The 24083-nt window shown below is 38.5% G+C and overlaps 1 protein-coding gene across 1 annotated transcript in view; it reads right to left on the bottom strand.

Annotated features, from left to right (window-relative positions):
• Positions 1–7426: 7426 nt before the first annotated feature.
• Positions 7427–24083, bottom strand: part of ALKAL1 (ALK and LTK ligand 1) — a 40379-nt gene continuing 23722 nt past the window's right edge. The window contains exons 2-4 of the mRNA XM_065397665.1: positions 14708–14761; positions 9151–9231; positions 7427–7491 (exon numbers count right to left, since the gene is read on the bottom strand). Of these exons, the coding sequence (XP_065253737.1) occupies positions 7427–7491; positions 9151–9231; positions 14708–14761 (200 nt within the window). The remainder of the gene's footprint in view (positions 7492–9150; positions 9232–14707; positions 14762–24083) is intronic.

The raw sequence follows: 24083 nt of genomic DNA, 5'->3' as shown, positions 1-24083 counted from the left end.
CCTCTGGGTTATATTTCCATCCATACTTGAACTACAAGCTTTTCTTTCTGCATTCTAAAGGAACAAGAAAGTTAAAAGGACAAAAAAAATCTCTATTGGTACCATCTGCCAAGATGCTCATTCCTGGGCCTTAGCTCCCTAGCATGAGATTAGCAGAACTCCCCCCACTGCTTTTATAGACTGTTGCCTCTGGGGCCGTGGTAGTGGAGAAAGAGCATTAGCCGTGCCCACTAATGGCTATTGGTACTGTCCCCTGCAGGGTACAAATGCTGTCCTCGGAACATTCCACTGAGATCCTTCCTGGCCATGCTTGGGGAAAGAGCTCCCTGTGGCTATGCATCTGCACTGCGTTAGCTTTTCTATATGATCTCCATGTGTTCCTACCTACTAGATAGCCCCATTGCCCACATTGTATAGCCTTTGCCTTCAGCTGCTCTATTATATTCTTGTAGTCTTTCTATGCCCTCTTTCTGTCTCTGTGCTCTAGTGCCTTGCACAGCATTACCTTTTTTTCCTTGCGGTGCATCATACCTCCCTGTCATTATTGGCAGCTGCTTTGATCTTCCCTTAATACTTCATCATGAAGGTTGATTTCTTCATCTACATACTAGCGCCTGGGCAAAAGCAATCCAGTGCTTTGTTTCAGCAGTTCTCTTGGCAAATAAATGCCTGATCTCCATTTCAGCCCCTGGTAATTTTTGCTTGCTCGCTCTGCCTCATAACAGTTACCGGTGCCATCACCATGAAAGCTGACTGCTCCACCAAATGTTGGCTACTCGATACACTCAAGTCAGGGATTAAAAGTGGGTGGTATCAAGCTCCAAGCCATAGAGGGAGCCTCCACACAAGAGACTGAAGCAAAAAGGGGGGCCAATGCCTGGATGCCCCACTGTTGAAAGTCCCAACTCCAGGTAGTTGATGGAACCATGTGAATCCCAGAAAGACTGTAGCAATTAAGGGCCAAACTTAAAAAGGAATGGTGTCTAAATAGTATCTATAAAGTATATGCATGCAGTTAGTTGTTTGTATATGCAGGCACAACCGAGACTCCTGTGGTCTTGAAAGTATGGCCCAGGAACAAATTTTACCATCATCAAGATTGAAAAATGCTGCATCTAAATACTTCTGGTGTGCCTTTCATGTAGTAGAATATGAGTTCATATTTCTACTCTGATCTGTTTAGGTTTGTATTTGACAATTGGGTTGAAGGAATGTGGTAAGAAGGTGGCCACATGGGGAAGTCAAACAGTAGGTGTATGATTCACAGCCTGGGAAAGGCTGGTTTTAACTCCAGCTCATCACAATATAGCAGCCTCTAAGAATCCTGGCCCTTCAAGGGCTAACCAGAAAAAGTAAACCTCTCCCCACCCAAGATTCCCAGCAAAACATGACTTACCTCAGCCAAGGCACCAGAAGAAAGCTGAAAGGCTGATTCTTAGGTTTAGTTTCTTCCTGATCTCAGTCCTGAGGGCTCACAAACTTATGTTTCTTCCCTCATTCAGTTCACTCACATTCTTTTTCTCTCAACCCCAGCATCTGAGGGTGAGAAGGAGGGACTTCCCTTCTCCACATATGTTTCCATCCTCTCTTGGACTATCCCTGCACTGAGAGAAGATAGCTGTGCCCTTTCCTACGGAAAGGCAATTAACCATTTCCCTGACAATCAAGGACCAGGGTCTTTACCTCCTATCACGGGGAGACAAAGCTTATGATTTAGTTACAGACCTTCAAATTACTATATTATTATAGGTTAGCCAAGAATGACATTAAATAGCCCAGATCAGGCGTCTTCAGCCTGAAAATAAGAAACTGCATGGGATTTTCTTTTAAATTGTGTCTATGTCTACGTGTTTGAAATGACCTTGGATATTATGCATCCAGCAGGGCTTGGGCAAGGTTTTCCTGCAGGGACTCTTCCTATCCATGCCTATGATGCAGAAACTCGTGTCTTTTCTCTTTTGGTCTCATGGCTTTCAGCCATATGGAGCCACTGAAAAGGAGAAAGAGGCAACCTATGGGCCTTGCTGGTAGGGAGGTAAACAGAACAGTATGGATGCATAGAAGCTCTCAGAGAACTGACTAGAGTGGGGAAAGGTATCCCCCATGAGCCTCTGATCTTCCCCTATTCTTTGACCCCAGAACTCCTGGGATCACCCAGTTTCCCTCCCATCCTGCCTCATTGCTCCTTGGAAAACTAGGAGACCATGGTCCAATTTCAGTTTGGGGCAGTCTTTCTACTACTAGAGAAGGTATGTGCACAGAAGTAAGCTCATCTGTCTCACTGAAATGTCTCAGGGAAAAGCTTCTAGAATTTCATAGTTCAGTACTTCATTAATAAGAATATTATCTCCATTATACAACAGGACAGGGCCTGAGCTCTTCTTCACTTTGAGAAAAGTGGGATGTGATGGTAAAAAGTTTGAGAAACAACAATAACATGAATTTATAAAGGAAGAACAAATGTTACCTTAATTGCTGGAGCTGCTCAATCATCAAAGAAAGATGTACACCTCTACCCCGATATAACGCTGTCCTCGGGAGCCAAAAAATCCTACCGCGTTATAGGTGAAACCGCGTTATATCGAACTTGCTTTGATCCGCCAGAGTGCACAGCCCCGCCCCCCTGGAGCACTGCTTTACCATGTTGTATCCGAATTCGTGTTATATCGGGTTGCGTTATATCGGGGTAGAGGTGTAATAGTTCAAATATTTTAGAAAAAATCTCTGAACTTGTCATATTATTGTCCATAGTTCTTACACTATGTCCAAGAGGCTTCAGAGCAGCAGCAGAAACATATATATGCAGTGTGGTATACCCTGTGTAATACAAATCTTGCTTTTCTAGGGCAGGATGGCGTATTGAACTGGCCTAGTGCACTGTCCTTACTGCAGCTTGCTATGGTGCACTGCACTTGTTTTGGGTGGCTACCAGCTGGGTTAGTACCTTCTAAGCATGCCCCTTGTAGCACATGCATATTGATCTCTGACATTACTTTTGTGAAAATGTTTCTACTGTTGTGGACTGTATCTTTAGCCCTCTACTAGGTGCCGTGTTCACTGTGCACTATAGATGCATTCTGTACTCGCATTCACATCTTTAATCAGCTGCAGACTGAACGCGTGGGCAAAATGTAGCTCTTTGGAAGCAAACTTTGTGAAAGTCCTATGCTATGTAAAATCAAGGGTTAGATCTCTTAACAGAATGTTATTTCAAGTTCTCCAGCATTACATTAGTGTTCTGTTACTATAGAGATAACATAATACTTTAGATGTAAGTTCCAACTCCATCCAAGGTGTCAATAAAAACAACTTAGAAATAGGTTATTTTTATATTCTTTATTCCACCAAAACTGCATTGCAGTCTTCCAGTCTTTTATAGTATTTACATTATTTGCAACTCTTTCCATAAGTGCCAGTACAAATGTAACTGATGATCATCCAGAATAGCTATACAAATGTTCCTGAAAGCAAGGTGCATTTCTGGGAATTATTTTCTTATGCGCAATATATAATGTATATATATTAACAAAGCTTCAGAATATACAATATCTTCCATTGAAAGTAGAACATCCCACTTACAGCTTATTCAGATTTCAGTTACATAGACTTTTGCATTTCCAGTTAGTGCAAATAATGAAAGTAAGAGCCTGAGCAAAATGGTGTAAATACAATAGAACAAGATAATCAACGGCAAAAACTAGCCAACTCTCTGCATATGATAACATTTAATTAGTATATTATTATTCTTTATATACAATATATTTAAATAATTGGCTTATTTGAGCTATAGGCAACAAATTTACAAATTAAAATAAAATAATGTTTCCTTCACACAAATATGGAATGTCCAACATATGAAAATAAAATGCATCTAGTAACAAAACAATGCTGTAAATCAAAAAGATACAAGATGTCTTTTCTATTTTCTTGGGGAAGATTTCAAGGCACTTTCTCGGCAAATCAGAGTTCTCTTGTAGTAGAAAGGACTGCAAGAAGAACAAGCATACCTAGTTTTAGAGCTGTGCAACTCTGATGCAGTCCGCTTAATCCAAATCTGTTTACAAATTACAATTTTGTGTGAACTAAAGAAACCTCTAGATTTGAAGAAACCTTTAGATTAACTCTGTGGTGCCGTTGGGTCTTGCCCCCGTGCTGTGAGCACTAATGAGTTTTGCATCTGCAGATCCTGACTAATGGTGTGAGGAGGTTTAAAAGTTAGTGGTGAATGCTGGACCTTTCCAGAAAGTTTCCCATGCATACAGTACAAATGCATTTCTATACATTGGCTGCCATTAAAATCTTTATTATTGCCATTCCCAAGTACCATTGTGTATTACCTATTCTGCAACAAACCACAGTAACTTTAATTAGACAAAACTATAAAGATTGTAATTGCAACCACGTGAGCATCCTTCATACAAACTATGTTCCTAAATGCCTTACAGTGTTGTCATTTTTCTAACCAAGCTAGCAGGTCACCTAGCAGGCAATCTACACATATTGTATCACATCAGTAGACTTCTCCATGGTCCTGAAATGGAAGCAGAGGAAACCTTTGTACATCCCTTCCTGGAAGAGTTGGTGTAATACACCTTTGGAAAGAAAGCTTGGGATTTCCAAAGGAAAACTTGAACCATAATGTACAAATACCACTCCCCCCTTTTCTCCCGGGGCATGTAAAGAAGGGGGAAGAACAAGCTTGTGCTCCCCTGTATTGCAGTTGCTGTTTTTGGTTAAACAAAATTATCAAGGTCACTTACATCCTAAGATGGGCCTATTTTTTATATTAGGAGGCGGAAAGGTACTTAAATGTCTGAGGTGAGGTTAGGACCCTCTGGGTCCTGCTGTTGGTTCCATGAAGGAACCCAAAAGGGCTCTCTCGGATGTAACACAAGGAGCCGGTCCTACAAGGGAGACAGGAACAACAACAATTTTGGTTCTCTGTCACCTGCTGCAGGGAGCACTACCTCTGACCTTATTGAGCCAGCAGCAGGGGAAGAATCAATCATACCAATTAAATCCTCAACTAATGGAGTAAGGAGAAGCACCAGTCCTGCCCACTGCTGCCAAGACAGATGGCGAGGGAGCAAACAAAGACTCTCCCCATTGCATGATGGGTAGCAGGTAGGGTAGAGGAAGGTGGGTCAAACATACCTCTTGCGCCCCCCCCCCCAAGAGAAAAGCCTCAGCTGCTGTAAGATACTAGGGTTGAAAAAGCAGGCACTCAGGCTCTGATCTCCCCTGCAGGAGGATAGAACATGGGAGAGGAGAGGGAGGCAAGGAAGACTCGGACCATGTTTCTACTGCCTTCCTGTATTACTTTTTTCCTCTAACCTTTACTTTGTTTTTTTTTTAAAGAAAGCCCAAATGCATGTTAAAGAGAACATGGTGAGTGGGAAGCTGCTCACATTGCCTGCCCTTCCAACCTCCAAATCAGCTCTTCATTTTCTATTCATTTGGCAAGTGAATTAGAACAGCTGGGTCCATAAATCAGGAGCCACTTCTGATCTCTTTACCCTGATTTTTAGGATAAAGCAGAAGGCAGTAAACTTTCTGGGGAATAGGACTGCACTGAGGCTATAGCAAACGTCTTCAGCTCTTCCAGTTGGAAGAGCATGTGAAGAGAAAAATGGGAACATAGAACTGTCTGTGGGAATCCTGCAGAGTGAGCTAGAGGGGTAAAAAAAGATTTGGAGGAGGGAAGATGAGGCAGAGAAGAGGAAGAAGAGAGAGGAAGGAAAACAGACCAGTGAGACATAGTGTAAGAGTGAGACAAGGAGCAGGAAACAAAAGAAAAATAGACTTGCGTAGAGGGGAAGATAAATATTGTAGAAACACACAGGAAGAAAATAAAAAATAGAGATGCACAGAAGAGAGATGTTAGGAAAGACACCTGCTTCGAGTCACAGTGAGGAGACAATGGGCTAGAATCAGTGGTGTGCTGTGGCAGTGGTGCAAAGCATCTCGAGATAGTGATGACTCTGGTTTAAACAAGGAAAATAAAAAATACAGGGATAAAAGAAAGAGTTGTCTCATTTCTTCTGGCACTAGAATATTGCCATATTTTTCTAAGCTTCCCCCCCTCGCCCTCGGGCACCTGGGATCTTCCCATCTTCACCTGGGAATCAAATCAGCAAAGGCAGCTACTTTTTATCCTGCTCTTCTTTCCTTGTTCCCTTTCAATTTGAACTGACGTCTTGATATCAAAAAAAGACACAGCTTCTTAAATCTTAAGACTATCACTATATTTTTAAGGGGAAATGTTTTTGGAAATCATGCTACCCCGTGGTAATTTCTTTGCAAGCATTATTTGGGTGTAGTAAGAAGTTAACACCAGCAGAAGATATTTAAATAAACAAATATCCCAGTTTTTGATATTTATTAGCTATGGTAACTCTAGAGTGTTTTTAACAATCAGCATGAAAAGTTTGAACAAATTTAAAAATTTTATTAAGATGATGTTAAAAAAAAATAGTGAACAGAGTTTGAGCATAGAAGTTTCTGGTTATCAGGGAATAACATACAGATTATAGAGGGTGCAAAGTTTGGTTTAAAATAAGGTGGCATGAGGAATACATAATCTGCAATATCCCTGATTGGGGGTATTCTAAACATCCTTCTGAGAGTCTATGTGATTGAGTGACATTCTTTCAAAGATGTGCATTGTTTTCTTCCTATTTGTGATACTGTGCCCCATAATTTAACCACAGGCAAGGGATTGGTATCCAGAAAGAGTGCTGCCTAAGAGTTAATAAAGCCTCAGGCTGTATTATGTTTTCTATACTCCCCTAACACCTCCACTTCCATGAATTCCACCTCCTTCATGCCTGTTCCCAGGGGCAGATTTTGGAGTTATAGATGGCCTTGGATCTGGTGCAAAGGCACAGGACATTTTGCACTGTTCCTTTAAGGGATTCTATCCCACCTGGGATCCTCACAGATATCAGGGCAATTGTGAGTTGGAAACCAGACTTTCTGGGGTTTTTTTTCCTTGGAGGAGCAAACCCTGCCACATTGAAGGAAGAATCTGGAGGAAATACTATGAGGGAGCTTCACAGATTCCCTGCCCTCCCCCACCTTTCCAGTTTCCTTCTCAGATATGTTTATGGAAGTGGGTCATCTCAGCCATAATTATTTAGTGCCAGAAACATCATATGGAGCCATGAGCTAATGTAAGAATACTACATCGGAGCATGGATAACAGATGTCTGTACATTAATGTGCTACCTCCATGATACACCAGTAGGTGCAAAATTCAAACTGTGGCACAAAAATAGAGCACATTAATACCAAAGCAGCAGGTTATAAACACTACCACATTTTTGTTTGTTTTCTAGATAACAGGTGAAAGCTATCAGGCAAATTACTAGGTCATAAAGTAAACAAGGATCAGATGAAGAAAAAGGATACTTACACAGCAAATTTTCTAGGGTTGTGTACACAAAGGGCTCATTGCCAATCTTGTTAGTAATCTTGCACACCTTTTGTAATCTATAAAATAAAATCATTCACAATAACAATAAATAATTGGAATTGCTATGTATTCTGGGTGAACGACATTAATATTCAGAGTGGGAACCAGGTTTATGCAAACTGCACAATGAAAAATTTTCTGTTAGAAATACATGAAATGATTTGTACTGGTTGCAAAATGATACCAGTAGCTTATTACAATTTTGCTTTTCATCACACACCTATGATACACGATTGTATTAAAGTAGAGGGTAGATTTTTGTCTTTTGCGCCTTACAAAATCTATATAATATGAAGGATCACATGGCTCTGTGAATCCAAATAATTGTATTTAGTAAATATACATAACGTGCAAGGCCATATATAAACTCCTGTTCTGGCAGGGTTTTGGTGTCTTATGAGACAGAAGATAGTGAGGTCACAAACCAATTAAAGGGATATTATTCAATTCCTATACACTACAGGAAAGAGGAAGTAATTCTATTACAACAAACAAACTTATGATTTATTCTTTACAGGATCGGGCCTGGATTTCTATGTTCCCACTTCTACTCAGCATAAGGATTGGAGAACTAGGGCCTAGTATTACTCAATCAAGTTGGGACTTGGCTGCTCTGTCCTGTTTGATGGCCAGATTCTGTGAGGTGCTAATGTTCGATGGGACTTGAGCTGTCAACACCTCACAAGAAGTGTTCTCTACTTTGCAGAATGATTTCATATGTCTGGAAGTGTGAGGTTTTGCATGACTAATAGATTTAAATGTTGTAGACAAACAGTGCTGTTGATTGCCAGTCAGCTTCTTTTTTCCTTTCAGTTGCACTAGAACAATTTCTTTGTTAGGAGTTCCATTTCCCCCCCCCCCCTTTTAGTACATTATTTATATAAAAAAAAATTCTTAAACAAAGCTTTCAGACAGATTTAGCAGCTGGCCTTAAAGTCCTTATCCAGGTAAAACTCTGTAAGGACTGTAGGACTGGGCCTGTAATCTGTCAATAGTAAAAGCAATGGTTCTCTTCTTGCTGGAATTATTTTTATTTGCAAAAACCAATTGAAAATTGGGAGTTCATTGGCTTTCATTCTTTAAGGTGTGTATGTAATTACAGAAAATTATTCTAAAAAATTGGCATTTTATTGCTACAATGTAGCCATTCTCCAGAGGCCTGGTTCTCTTCTCACTTACATTAGTCTTATTTAGGAGCATCTCCACTGAAGTTAATGGAATTACACTAGTGTAAAACTGATGAAAGTGAGAGACAAATCAGACCCAGTGTATTTTCCATGGAGTGAGGACTGCGTATAAGCAAAGGTCATGATCAGGCCTAGAATGGCACACATTTAGGCCTGGCTATATCAGTTATATCTGTATAGCTACATTGGTCAGGGAGTTGAAAAAAACCACATCCCAACTAATGTAGCTATGCCAACATAACCCCCAGTGTAGACACAACTATGTTAACAGAAGAGGCCTTCCATCAATACAGCTAACTTCATTTGGGGAGGTGGTGTTCCTGCACCAACAGAACACACATTTCTGTTGGTGTCAGCTGCATCTACACTACAGAGATATGCTGGCATAGTCTACATAGTGAAGACATACCCTTAGAAGGCAAAACAAACATGTTTATAAATAGAAAAACACTGGTGTTAGAGCTAAAAATCATTTCATCTGTTACTTACATGCTGGTGTTGAACAGTCCCTTGTGTTGTGATAGAGTCGATGGAAATGCTTGCTACACTCAGCTGAGAATGATACCGGCCCTGTTTGATAACAAACAGCAGTTAGCGACAAAAGAAAATGTTTGAGTATTTCAAAGCCTGTTTGATAGCTGGTTCACGTGTATATAAATCCCCCCTGCTCCAACATTCTTCTGGATGAAACACAATCTTCAGAAACAGATCTGTGTATGCCTGAGACATTACAGGTTGAAAAAAGCAAGTCTGAGCCATCCACAACTGCTAATGTTTTACAGCCTTAATATAATTATGCTTAATCTGTTAATACAATTTAAACAATTACATTGTAATCTGATTATGAAGCTACAAGATAACAGAAAGGGAGCTACATATAAATTGGTGTGGAGGTGGTGGGAAATGTTAAATTCCAAAGTCAATATATTTTTATCATTAAATTTTCCCTTATTTCCTTTTTTGTTTTTTCCTATTTAGTCACTGTAATGAAGTGCTATAATATGTTCTTTCACTGATATGATCATGGTCTATGTGTCAGGAATACAATCCTTTGAAAGTGAAACAGCTCTTTGTCTTGAAGTCCCAGAAATAAGTCCAAAGCCAGGAGTAAAATTTCCAATTAAGTAAAAAATAAAATTGTGTAGCTACCACAGTGCCCACTTAGCTCAATATACAGTAGTCTAACCCAAAAGGAATAAATATGATATAGTTTATTGTTTGGCTGCTATAATTTTTATCTCTAAAGAAGCAGCATTTTAAACAAATAAAGTTCCCAAGTCCAGCAAAGCTAAAGTAATTAGTCTACAACTTCAATTTGCTCTAGATGCTGCATGGAGACTTTTTGATTTTATTTAAAGATTTGTTTTATTAAACTGTTTTAATAGGATAGCAACTTGCAGGATTGGCCCCTAAGTGCCTCTTGCAAAGTATTATGCATCCTCAACCACCCACTATGCTTCAGAGTTAGGCCCAAAGGAAAGTAACTGGTTTGCCTCTGCTATTTTGGATCCATGACATCTTCCTAGCTGTGCTTCCCAGTCTGGGCATACGGTCAGTGTCTTCTGTTTGCATGGCACAAATATGCTGAAACTGAGGAGGACTTCAGAACTTGGCTCAAGAGTTAGAGAAAGTGAATCAAAATAGCCCAAAAGTAGCTAATAGGCCAGGAAGTCAGATGAAGGTAGTAGGATGAAACAAAATCTTTAAAATTGATTGTTGTTATATAAGGGAACATCTGGGGTTTTAAATTAAACCCTTACTTTGTTTAATGTGTTTATTGTCCAAGAATCTTACTTACAGTACTTATTCAACATTTAAAATGAGCATAATCTCCTGTCATATTTGATGTGTAGAATATTTTTCTTAATTTGGAAGCATATGGACTATGAAAAAAATGTTGATTATTTTTCTGCATGCCCTAAAACTAACAATGAATATGTCTATATAACGGTTCATGTTATTTATGGTGATGCAAACAGGATTATAATTTGGAATAATAGGATGAAATTAAGATATTGAAAATTTAGACTTAATTTCAAGACAAATTTAATGATGGTGAGATCTACTAAAGTTGTGGAATAGTCTTTCAAGGGAAGTGGCCCCATTACTTGAGACCTTTAAAATGTAAATTGGGAACATTACAAAATATACCATAGGGAATAATCCTGGACTATGTGGATAGACTACATGTTCTATGGGCTAATCCATCTTTCCCTATTCATGCAAGGAATTCTTACTGAGGTAAATAGTCTCACTAATTTCAACGGGACTACTCATATAGAAACGGACTCAAATGATTAAGGGCTTCGGGATCAGGCCCTATTTAGATCTTTATCCATCGCTAACTTCTGTATTCTGGTCATATGTTCTGTAGTATTCATGGATATTTTTGACCAATGTACTCTGTTTTAGGTATGATTTCTATTTCATCTAAGTTCTTATACTGTACCCACTTCAGTATTTGAGCAGTTAATGTTAAACAATATGACTAACACCAGTCAAGTGACATTTTCTTTTTTCCCCTCCCCAAAAGAGAACTCTTATGAGTGTTTTTAGTTCTTGTTGTTTTAAAATAAATAAAACGGGCGTGTTAGGCACTGCTACACAGGAAAGCAAAGTCGAAGACTTTTGCTGGTGGTGGTTTTATGTGTGTTTGTTTTGTTTTTTTAATGTGTACTGGACAGCGGTAAGCTTTGCAGTCACTCTTAGTTCCTTCAACAGTGAATTCCAAAACTGGGTACTAGAAAATCCTTCTCTCCTCTCACACATGCTTCACTCAAAGTAGACAATTCTACCATTCCTGAGAAGAGTCAAAAGTGAAGGAGATTCCACAGGGTGAGACAATACTTTATGTAACCTGAGCCCCATCATTTAGAGCCTTAAAAATATGGACCAAGACCTTCTATTTGACCCATTGTTCTATGGAAACTAGTGAAGTACAAGATCATGTGCTGGTTCCAATCTGTATTTCTGAGATGTGCTACTACATTCCACACCATTTGTAATTTTATCAGGGCTCATATTTTCAAGCCCAGGTACACATTCTTGCAATAAACCAGTTAGGAAATAACAACGGTGTGTATGATCAAAGCCATGTCTTTATTGGTTTCTAAGGCCTCAGGTGATAGAGCACATTCTGTGCAGATGCAACTTTGCAAAAATCCACAATCATCAAGAACTCTAGAATTACCCTTAAACTGTGCTTACCTTGAAGATTTGTGGACATTTGTCCCTGAGTGAAGGAGACAGCACTGAGGTAACAAGCTCTGTGAAGCATTGCCTTTTGCCTCTAAATATCGGTATGAAATATCCAGTAAAAATATGTTCAAAACCAATTTTTATTTTTAAAGAAATCTCGCAATGATGTAGAAAAAAGTCAGAGGTGAATTTACAGAGGCATATGAAAGAGTTAGAAGGAAAGGCTGAATGGTTAGGGAAGATTCTACTGAATTTTGCTGTTTAATCCATTGGTAGAAGAACTTCAGAATCTGAAGACATTTTAACAGATGGAAATGGATTTCCATTGAAAAAGGGCGGACTTTGGCATAGAGGAACAGGATAAGATAAAACAAAGTCATTTTATTAAACTAACTCTGAAGGCGATTAAGGGGGCTTGAAATGACTGAAAGCTTAGAGGGTTAAAGAGAAGGGGAAGGGGGGGGGAGACAGAAGGAGCTTTCTGCTTTTCAGAGTTATTGTTTTATTTACAAATAAAAAATAACTTGATTTGTATGTAACTGTGTTTTGAGTATATGCATTTTAAGTCATTCAGGCCACCCTTCCTTTTTTTTATTTGCTCCTATCTTGGCAAACAGTACCCATGATACACCAAGGCCACTCACTTCTTAACATCAGTAGTATCCAGAACACTTGAACAATGCAAGAGACATTGAAAGTTAAAGCTGCTGGAAGCAGGCCCTGTCCAGGAGGGGTAAAATTGTAAGCTGACTCCACTAAATCTTTCAACAAAGAGGTAGATACGGGTTCTTACAACTAGAGCAAGAACAACTAAGGAAGAATTAGTAAAAGGAGATTTGGTTATCAGTTGAATGTACATTTTTCAATTCAGCCCAAAAAAGCATAGAACAGCTGGATTCCTTTACACCACGATAGTGGCACTTGGGAACTACAGGACTTTGAATCTCATTGTGTGTCTCTTGGTCTCTTCTCCTACTCTTCCCCCTCCTTTCTCCCATATTCTCAGTCCATCCTGCTGCCCCTCTACCTTCTTCTACCCTTGCAGAGAATTCTCTATATCACCTAGTTGAGTCACCTTCCACTTTGGCTGGAGCTACATCTCATCCCTCTGCTACCTGGGGTCATATCTCCTGCTCCTCCTTACCCTCCAGGACTTCATCATCTCCCTTCTCCTCTCCAGCCTCCTCTTTGCAGCTCATTCCTGCCCTAAGCTGCATCTCATTCTCCTCCCCACAGGCCTGGGCTTCTCTCCAAATTCATTTGGTTGCTGCTATTTCCCCTCCAACCTCCTGTTCCTCTCTTTGTTCCATTTCTCTTGTTCCGAAGTCCACTATGCCCCATAATTTTTTTATTTATTTATTAATGAAGATATCCTATCTCATAGAGCTAGAAGGGACCTTGAAAGGTCATTGAGTCCAGCCCCCTGCCTTCACTAGCAGGACCAAGTACTGATTTTGCCCCAGATCCCTAATTGGCCCCCTCAAGGATTGAGCTCACAACCCTGGGTTTAGCAGGCCAATGCTCAAACCTCTGAGCTGTCCCTCCCCCCATCAGGAGCACTCCTCTACAGGTCTCTCACCATCACCACTCATCTGATATTCTCCTACCCCTTAATTCCTGAACATTTGCAGGGGTGGGAGAGAAGAGGGAAATGGGAAACAGGAATGAAGGGGACAGAAACATGTTGTTATCAGGCAGTTCTTATTGTTTATATTCAGAGGGTACAGTATCTTCCACTGAGGTTACAGTCGCAAAAGAAATTGCATTCTATAGTACTGATTTTTGCACTTTGAAATAAACTTTGATATTTACACATCAATCATGGTCCTGTGTGTGATTGAACATGATAAGAACAGAGATAAGAGGCACTTCACTTTTAGGCTGATAAGTGACATAGAATTGCCTATAAATAAGCTTGGCAGAATTCAATTTTTTTTTAAATTTTGACAGATAATATTGATGTTTATTTTTAAGCATTTTTTTTAGATTTGTATTGATTAAATGTTCAGTTACATAAAATTATGGTGTAGTCACAATTATTTAATGACAGTAGACACTGAAATTCAAAACATTTAAGCTTTATAATCTGTTAAAACAAATTGTCAACATCACGTCAACATTTATACACTTAAATCTTTAAATCAACAAATCATACCTGTTTTACTACTCATTTGCTAGTTCTTTTGTAATAAACCTAATTCAAAAGTCTAAATCACTGCATTTTGACTCTAATAAGTTCTCAGGTAGCATTTCCCTACTTTGCCTATTTGCAATTCAATTATCATCGATGGAAATATTTTGTCATCGGTTTGTGTGTATAGTGAAATTGATGTTTAATTTGTTATTGATTAAATGTTAGTAAGCTTTCTGAGCCTACCTATCAATAATAAACAGAGCCCAGAAACAGCCCTAATACTAATGAAGTTGAAAATAAGAACAGTAAGGTAGCTCTGACATAACTTTATGGTCAAGGACAGAATAGTGTAAAATTAGAGATGAACTCAAGGTGACTTTTCAAAATATTATCAAGAGAAAGCAGATATGATTTACATTCATGTATACCTCGTTTCCCTCATATCAGATTGGAAATGGCAATTTGATATATACATTTTGCAGTATATGGATATATTCTGTTCATCAACAGCCCTGGCAAACTGTTCATTTAAATCCAGTGAGATATAGGGACTGAACTCTCCTAGTCTCTTTTGAAAATTCCAGCCTCCATTTAATTTCACAAGTGTTAAATTCAGAACCAGACATTAAGAATGATATTAGCTATGTAACTAGTTTTTCATGCCTGTTTAGAATATACTCATGTTCACGAATTAAAGCGAAGAGTTGTCCTTACCTGTAAAGTGTTTTATGAACTTGTCTTTTAAATTGGAATCTCTTGGAAATATTTCTGAAGAAAAAAAAGTATACAGATGATACTTTTATTACAATAAACTGAGAATAATGTGTACACAAATATGCTGTACATGCACACAATAACCTCCCATATTAGTAAGCATTCTCAGTTTCATATATATGATATAGTTCATTAAATTAGCTTCAATATTTTTTCCAAATAATTCATAGGTCAATAGATTAATGCCAAAAGGGACCATTACAATCTTCTAGTATGACCTCCTGCATAAAACAGGCCATATAATTTCACCCAGTAATTCCTGTATTAATTAAATCCATATTTTTTGGTAGAGTTAAACCATACTTTTTTAGAAAGACCACAATCTAAACACAGAAATGCTGTGCTACACCGTAAGTACTCAGGTACCACAGTGACTGGGGCCATATAAAAAACTAGATAGATACAAGCCAAATACAGTATCTTGTTCTTAAGATACCTAGAACTTGTGGCTTTGGAGGAAGGGGAAAACACTCCATAATGCACCTAGAACATGATTAAATTCCCATTAAAGTAAATGGAGCTTTTCCCCTGATGTCAGTAGGGGTTAGATCTTGCCCCTTCTCCATCATGCATTCCATATACCTCTGCATCACTCAATTTACACTTTAAATATCATTGTATCAGATAGTAAATACTTGGATCACAAAATGCATGCCAATAAGTAGACAAATTAGGAGTTAACATTATGGACTTATCACCAAACATGTCTAGGTGCTATAAGCAGTTTCCTTCTTGTTTATATAGTGTTAAAGTCTCTGTATTCTTATGCTGCTCTCTACCCAGTTCCCACAGACAAACAATAGGAAATGGCTCTACCTAAGTTTTGTTATATTATCAGCAATGAATCCAGATCTGGTCTGAATTAACTCCCATTCAACTAATGACAGAAAGCAAGTTCCCTTTCATAGATTGGAAGGCAGCAGCAATCTGCCAAAATAAATTGTTAGTGACTCTGGGCAGGGATTTTGGTTTGGGGGGGGTTTTGGCTGAAGGGGGGCAGAGGTGGGAAGGGACTGTATTTTTAGGTTGTGATTTTCAAAGGCATTTATGTCCTCTAATCCTACAGAATTTCAATGAGATTTAGGCATCTAACTGCCATAGGTGCCTTGGAAAATCCCAGCCTGATCTGACATGGATTTCATTGGTTGGCCAATTCATTTCTCTCCCAGCACACTGAGGTTATTTTCATGAAATTTCAGGGGGGTTAAAATTACTCTCAGTGAAATGTGAAAAAGGCCTTTACTTTCATTTCACTAGAATATTCACAGAAAGTGACCACACACACACGCACAAGCCACAAGCACAGCTGAAATTAATTTGTATTAAAAATGTGAATAGTCTCAGGTTTTTTGGTAGCATTTTCCCAACTGCACCTGCTAACATCAGCAACTCTATCTGAAACTAACTGGTAGCACTAGAGGAGCAACAGTAACTTTTACTCTGCAGTAGTTCTCAATTTTAAGGCAGCATGGCCAGACTATGAGGCTAACAATGAGAGTCAGCATGATGGTACTATTGTTAAGAGAGTTAATTCCCATCTTTTTAGTCAAGTCTTCTCAGTTTTAAAAGCAGGCATGTTTTCAAAATTCCCAACACCAAAGATCAACAAATTCCACCAGGATTTAAAGGACTACCCCAAAAAATAAAATAAAAATAATAATAAAAAATAAAGCCATATTCCCAAAGGACTTTAAATTAAATTAAGCCCTTGCTTGATAGTTGTATACGATGGACCCAACAACAGAAGGCAGAAGCAGAATCTTGAGAAGGAGTAAGCTTCCAAAAGTTGGTGTAAAATTTCCAAGACAAGAGCTCTGTGCTAGTTTAGCCAGGCTTGCAACCAGCTCTTTTTAACAGTTTTAGTAACATTTCACATGGTATGCATCACCTTTTAAAGGCTGCTCATGTAGCAAGGTAAATTCCTTAGATGTATATTCATTTCATGAAGGGGAAACAGCATTGTGTAGTAGAAATGATCTGTATTTGCAAAGTTTTGTTTAAATTATGCTTACTATGGAGCTGCACTGGGCATAAATACAGCAGAATAGTATCCTATGTGTGGAAGATACAAATTAAATTTTTATATGGGTAAGCAGCATATATATTTTACTCTTTGAACATGAAGAGAATGTGGCATAGGGAGGTCAAATGTAATCAAAGTACTATTTAACCATCACAAATATATGGGTATAGGATACTAAGCCATTTATGTTCTGATATAGAACAGACATGATGCAACATCTTGTGCATAGATTTATAATCTTGCATTTCTCCTTTATATTGATAGGCAAAGTTACAAGTGAATTATAATGACATGTACTTGTATAATATAAGCAAGAGTTCCATCCCTAGTATAATCCCAATTAATAATCATAAGAAATCTTCTTTACTTAGGGATTTCTTTCTTGGTTCCAGTGGGATCTCTCATCTTGGATGTCTAGTCTCCTTTAGATAATTAAGCACAACGGGGGCAAATCCTGCCCCTCCTTTCCCCCTCCACAGGTGGTGATGGTCATGAAAATTACTAAGGCTGGAGCAGTGGTGCTAGAACTGTTCTACAATTGCTCTGATGCCTGGGGCAGGAATGATGGTTTTGTGGTTAAAGTACCAGATGGGAACTGAGAGCTAGGCTTTTCCTGGGCTCTACCCCACAGATTTTGTGCATGACTTTGCCTCTGTCTCCCTTCTCATTTTTTGTCTTGTCTAGATACACTGTGAGCTCAGGAGGTCATGAACTGTTTTCTACTCCATTTGAACTGTACTTAGCATAATGGGGCCCTGGGCCTTGGTTGGGCCTCTCCGTGCTACTTTAATATAGATAATAAATAACAGTAATAACTGTGGTTAAGGAATTGAACTAAGATTCCAGACATTAGAGTCCAATTCCCAGCTCTACTACAGACTTCCTGTGTGACTTGGACAAGTTATTTAATCTTCCTGTGCCTCAGTTTCCCATCTGTAAAATTAACACAGGTACTTTCCTTTTGTGAGAATAAATTGTTTAATGTTTTTGAGGTACCCAGATACCTACTACAACAATGAGCCACATTAGTAACCAAATGAAGGGATTTTCCTCAAACTTAAAAAAAAAAAAAAAAAAGCCAATGAAAAAAATCCACCTTCTATATGCAAGGAAAATTACTGCACGGTGGCTGAATCCCCAGAAATATATAAGCATATTAAACAAGAGCTTAGAATGGAAATGGTTTTGCCATCTTAACTATATTCAGGACTTAGTTTCTTTAAGTTTGGAATTATATCCAAAGTGTAAGAACCTCCAATATTTCAGAATATCTACAGTAGGACACAAGATTCTTTAAGCTTTCCAGCACATATTTTTCCTTTTGTATTATACTGTACTCCATTATTCTCTTCCTACAACAAAACAAGTGACTCCATGTTCACTTTCTGCATTCCAAGGTCTGGGTTATAGAACATTACATTGTGCAAGCCTCTAGGGATCATTACTGTACAGCATTTACTTTTGTAAATATTGTGTAAGTAGTCTTAAATAAATTATTATTCAAACAGAAAGCAAGGGGTATTTCACTCTGGTTATATGACCAAACATGTAAAGCTGTTTTGTTTCATCCTATTTCTCAGAAGAAATGCCTGAGAAGGTGGTTTTTATTTTGTGGTTCTATTGAAGCCAAATGAATTCCATTACTAAGGAATAGTTTGGAACAGATCCTGCACTAGTGTTTCAGTAGTATTTTTTCTATTAATCTAGTTTAGAGGCACCTAGACTTCGGGTAACTGACTGAGGCAATGACAACTTGTCATGAGCCCAATGGATACACCTACCTTGCTTACAGGAACATACTTTTTATGGATTTTACACAAAATCCTAGAATCATCACTTCTATCTTTGAATCCCTCCATTGAAATATTTAGCATTGTCTCTGCTTACTCCTCTGTGAATGATAATCTTACAAAAATATAAAATTAAGAATATCTGCCTTAAAAAAGAACCAAATGTTTACAAGCTCTGGACTTACTTCCACATATTTGGACTTCAAAGTCTTTTACAACTATGGTATTTTAAGCTCTATGTAAGCTTTTTTTTGTGTATTTTCCTGGCACCAGTATTGCAGCTAGAAAATGAGAATCGGTCTCTTCCACTATAAACCTTGATGCTCAGTCATCTCAAATCACATTTTGGCAGGTATGCCATAAATCCAAGCAACATTTTCTCCAAAAGATTATTTCAATTCATGATACTGTTTATTATGTTGTATTTGTTGTTGTTGTTATTGTTTAACTATAAAGAGGGGGGTGTAAAAAAAGATTTTGCAGAGCTCTTATCCTTAATGTGGACTGAGCTTGTTTGTTGGCTTAGGAATAAAACTTTAAAATGGCCAAGAAGATATTCTGATTTTAAACATACTAGAACACCCTCGATAGTAAAATTCAGTAGCATTCTTTGTCACAACAGAAATTCCCCATTCATTTGTATGGGGCTTTTTTTCAGCAAAACCATCCCATGATGTCTAGAGAGCCCATGGATAGCCAATTAAGATAATATTACAATGCCAAGATGAAACAAAGTTATTGTAAGATTGTCTAGATCTTGCTACACCAAGTTTAAACAAATTTATGTAAATAGAAAGTGTTACAGTGCTAAAAGCAATAACAAAATATTGCCAATGCCAGTTAATTAGTCAAATCATTCACTGTGACAATTTAGAGGAATATTTCCTCATCCATTATTTTGGAAATCCTGCAGACTCTCTCAGGTGGTGACCAAAGGGAAATGCATAGTCCAGTCCTAGCTGGACTCTATTCAGCCCTATGTGCCAAAACCCAGTTCCGACATCATATTTAGCCTGGAAAGTTCTGGCAGGATATCATACATTGTGGGAACCGTCACCTTTTCAGTTCCTGACACAATGGCTATGGAGGTTCTTAGTTTGCCTCACAGATTAATGCATAGCTTATTCGGGCAGTATTGGTTTCTTGCAACTCTAGGATACACCTCTTTGCACATTCTTGCATTCCTTGCAGGCTGTTGCTAGGATTGTATTTTGAGTTTGTTACTGAGAAATTATATTTACATACTAGGTGCACTGTGCTCTCATTGTACAATATCACAGTGTACACTTTCCTTAATGATAGTTTCTGGCTCTAGTTCACTCTGGGGAATCATGTTGCCCAGGGTCCCACATTTGTAAATGGCCTGAAATCCTCTTCCTGAAGCAAGTGTACATGAAGGCATAGAACTCCCTGAAATATGATGGCTGCTAAATGAGGAAATATTCATCTCAACTGTCTAGTTCAATACTTGTCAATCAATCCATTCATGTTGCCTCCCAGATCTATTTCAGTCTTTGTTCTATTTTTGAGCTTATCTCTTTCTTTCTCCAGATACTCACAATCTAAAACCTTGGTGCAACTAATAAATGCATAGTTAACTTGGTAGATTTCCTGCCCCCCTCCCTCTCCCCCACACACCTAGTATATACATCATTGATTCCATCAGCCTAAGTGAAATATCTATTTTTGTTTAAGAGGAGGTACTGTATATATCTTGTGTTAAGAAACATGCACAACTCTCATTGACTGAAGGGTTTGGTATGTGTATTATGTTTTATGGGGGATAAATGGGAAATGATTTGACACTCAGCAGGGATAATGTTATACCCAGAGAAGATCTCCTTCCCATGAGTAGTACAAATCTGTTTGAAATTCAAAATGACAATGCACTGGATTGTAGTGTAATGAAGATTTAAGGAAGTTAACTAATGTTTTATCATTTTCTAAGGGTGGTCTATTACTGGTGACACCACAAGTGAAAATGGATTGGCTGGTTTCATCTTAGTACATGACTCAGAATAAATCAATAATAAAACAAAACAAACAAACAAAAAACACTGTCTGCTCAATAGAATATCATGAACTTATATACCACTGCCACTCCTATAGCTCTCCAAATAAAAGTCTGTTTGGGGGGATGAAAGCTGTGAGTCAAGTGTAGTGACTAATTCACAATGAAGCATTTGACTAATTTATTTTCCTTTTCTACTTACGCAATATCTTTGAACACAGCACCAGCCTGGTGGGTTTATTTGCTGTATAACAAATCTGTATTCAGTATATTTACTCTAGGCATAGAGAATATTCAAAATGTAAACTGTGATAGTTGGTTGTGATTTGTCAGCCAAGCCACATGGCATTGTTGTTGTTTCCTTATTAGATGAATGCATTTACGTCCTGCCTATTTGTTTATCCACATTTTAAATTTTGCTTCTGTATATACTCAAGTTAGTGTATCACTTTTTGTGATTTTTTTCTGAGTAAAATTTTCTGATGTTCATTAGAAAGTGAGCATCAAAGGGGGTATGAACATGGCCCAGAAAATTCAAATAATGTTGAAGGAAGGATATTTTATGCACTATTCTCCCAGCTCTAGTTAGGAGTGCTATTACATGAAAACACACATGTGCACACACACACACACACACGCACATATATAGTACCAGAATGTCTTTATTCAGTAATGAGTCATTAAAAAGCCAAAGACTAGAACAGTAGGGGCATGATGTGAGTCAGGATTGGAGTGTAATTGCGTATGCAAAGCCTGACAATGCTTTCCTGCACTATGGATGATTCATGCTAGTAATATCAGTCACTCGCTGACATGAGCACTACATTTATATATAGGGTGACCAGACAGCAAATGTGAAAAATTGGGACAGAGGGTGAAGGGTAATAGGAGCCTATATAAGAAAAAGACCCAAAAACCAGGACTGTCCCTATAAAATCGGGACATCTGGTCACTCTATTTATATATAAATACCATCCTTGTATATTTTTAGAGGCAGTGCAAGAGGGCGCAGAGGGAGCACCAGTTTCTTCAATCTTCATCCTTAACTTCCATCACCTGCACTTCCATTACACACACCCCTGCAGCACAGGGTTCCAGCCATTTGCACCAATGTCAGGTTCTGCAAAGGCCCCAAAAATAGCGAAGGGAAGAAGTGGAGGTATTGTCACAGTTTTTCCTTTTTTCCCCTTTCCACCTGAATACTAGGTGGTAAAATGAGGGTTCTGCAAGGTTCTGGATGTGGAGGGAAGGAGAGGAGGGTTCAGATGAGGCATATCCTGATCTGCTGAGAAATTCACACTACTGCCAGCAAATTTCCCACTAAATGTTATTGCCATTCAGAGCAGCATTCGCTCTTAATTAGCAGGAGCCCCACAAGGAGCAAAGCTACTAGTGGACAAGCGATGCTGTCTAGAGAGGATCGAGATGGGATAAAGCACAGAGGGCCAGTCTCTCTGCAGGGATATCTCCAGTTTCCTCTTGGACATGAGGCCAGATCCTGGTTCCTATTGTACAGCCCCAAATTCTTCCCCTACAGGGTTTGATGCCTTAGAATCTTCACACAGGGAACTAGTTCTGGGTTTATAGAATTAATTTCTTCCTCCCACGATCTTTATGCAGAAGGGGACACTATACCCATTGTTCTTAAAAGAGTTACTTATCCTTTTTTCAGTTACCTAACTAGGGATAGTTTCTGAATTAGTCAGTGTTAGTTGTTCCTAATGTGTTAGGATGCAATAAAAAAAATAGTTGACTAGAGCTGCACAATAATCACATGAGATTAAGCTTGAAATGCCCCAAATAACACTTCCTCCCAATGTGCCATAGCCCGTGTTTGTTTCATAAATAGCATCCTGCTAAATCATCTGTCTTTTATGATGTTCTTTGTGGATATATTTTACAACTCTAAATGATTGATAGTTATTAACATACCAAGCCATTGGCCCCAGGCACATAGAATTCTTCCCTCTCTAACATTAAATAAGTTTGTTGAAGAAGACTTTCTTCAGTCTCCCACAAGAGGAGAGGATCACATGAGTGCTGCTTTTACAGTGTAATATCTCATTTGCATGAGATATTACACTTAACATGGTGCCCCATATTCTACTATGCCAGTTGTTCCCGCATAGTGGAGTTCCAAATCCTAGAGTTTTGATTTGCGGAGTTTCCTCTTTGTTCTTCTGTTGGAGGGGTGTGTGGGAAAGTTGGATTTCCCCTTCTGTCCAAGAGGCAGGGACTTCAGTCCCTTTAACTTGCTTCCATTAGGAGGCCCCTTACCTCTGCACTGCTATTCTTGAATCAGTTCCCTTTAAGAGCATACTTAAGGTCTGCTGCCTACCAATGCTCTTGCTATTTCTGTGCCTTCCCAAGCCCAGATTTCTGATGTTTGGCTCCCCTCTCTCATGCAAGCAGAGGACACACAAGGTCTGTTGACATTTGTAGAGAAATTAGTCCCTCAACAGTGGCTTTCACAGTCAGAAAAACTAGAAGAGAACAGACAAGGAAAATGCAAACTGACTTTACCTGCATTTCTCTTTTCCATTTTCTATTACTGCTACCTCCATGGATAATTTATAACCCAGCTTTCTGACTTGGTGTCCATGAAGCAAAGTTGTAATCCTGTCTTTGTGACATGATAACGGCTAGTGCTGTCCAAATTTCAGCACGTATAACTTCCCTGAGGAATCAGCCAACAAAAATAACATAGGATGTTTGTATGATAAACTTTTCTTTAAACAAAAATGTTATTGGTTATTAGCAATAGTCACATGCTAAATTACAAAAAAAGCCAAAACTAAACAAATGAATGTAATATCAAAATAAATGTAAAAGTATTTCCTCCAGATTACAGTGCTTTTTAAATAAGCATAATGTACAAATAAGTACATACTACTGTGGCTATCTCATATAGCATTTCACTCACTGTTCAGCTGAAAAAAAAAATCAGGAATTCTAAAGAGGTTAACATTACAAGTGTAGAGGTTTAATTGTAGGACAACGTATTATATTGAGTGGGTACACTTAATCGCAAAATAATACACCAGATTCATCCCTGAGGTAAATCTGCTGAAATCAACGGAGTTGCACCAGAGAAGAATTTGACCCATTATGTCACTCTGTGAGACCAGCAGATGTGCACAGCACTAAAGTGAATCTGATCTGAGAAGTTACTTAAGCATGCCTGTGCGTACTTTTTTGACTGCATTTTATTTTGTGTTTCACAGTTACTCATTTCAAATCAAAATGGTAGAATTCTACACTCACTTTACACCAGTGTAAATAACTACATAAGGTGAAAGGCAAGGTTGAATAAGGTCTACAGTAGCACTTCAATAATCTCTAGATGAATTCTTCAGAAATGATGAGACAAACAAAATGTCCCTCCCTCTTTCTCAGCAAGAAGAAATTTTGGTTGTACCAGAGGTGGGATGGCCAACTCCTGGGAAGGGGACAGGAGAGCAATTTGTGCCTTAAATTACACCTGGGGATGTG

Source organism: Emys orbicularis, chromosome 2, assembly GCF_028017835.1.
Source record: "Emys orbicularis isolate rEmyOrb1 chromosome 2, rEmyOrb1.hap1, whole genome shotgun sequence".
NCBI classification, from domain to species: Eukaryota; Metazoa; Chordata; order Testudines; family Emydidae; genus Emys; species Emys orbicularis.
The sequence above is the reverse complement of the archived record's forward strand: the minus strand, read 5'-3'. Positions and strand labels throughout refer to the sequence as shown.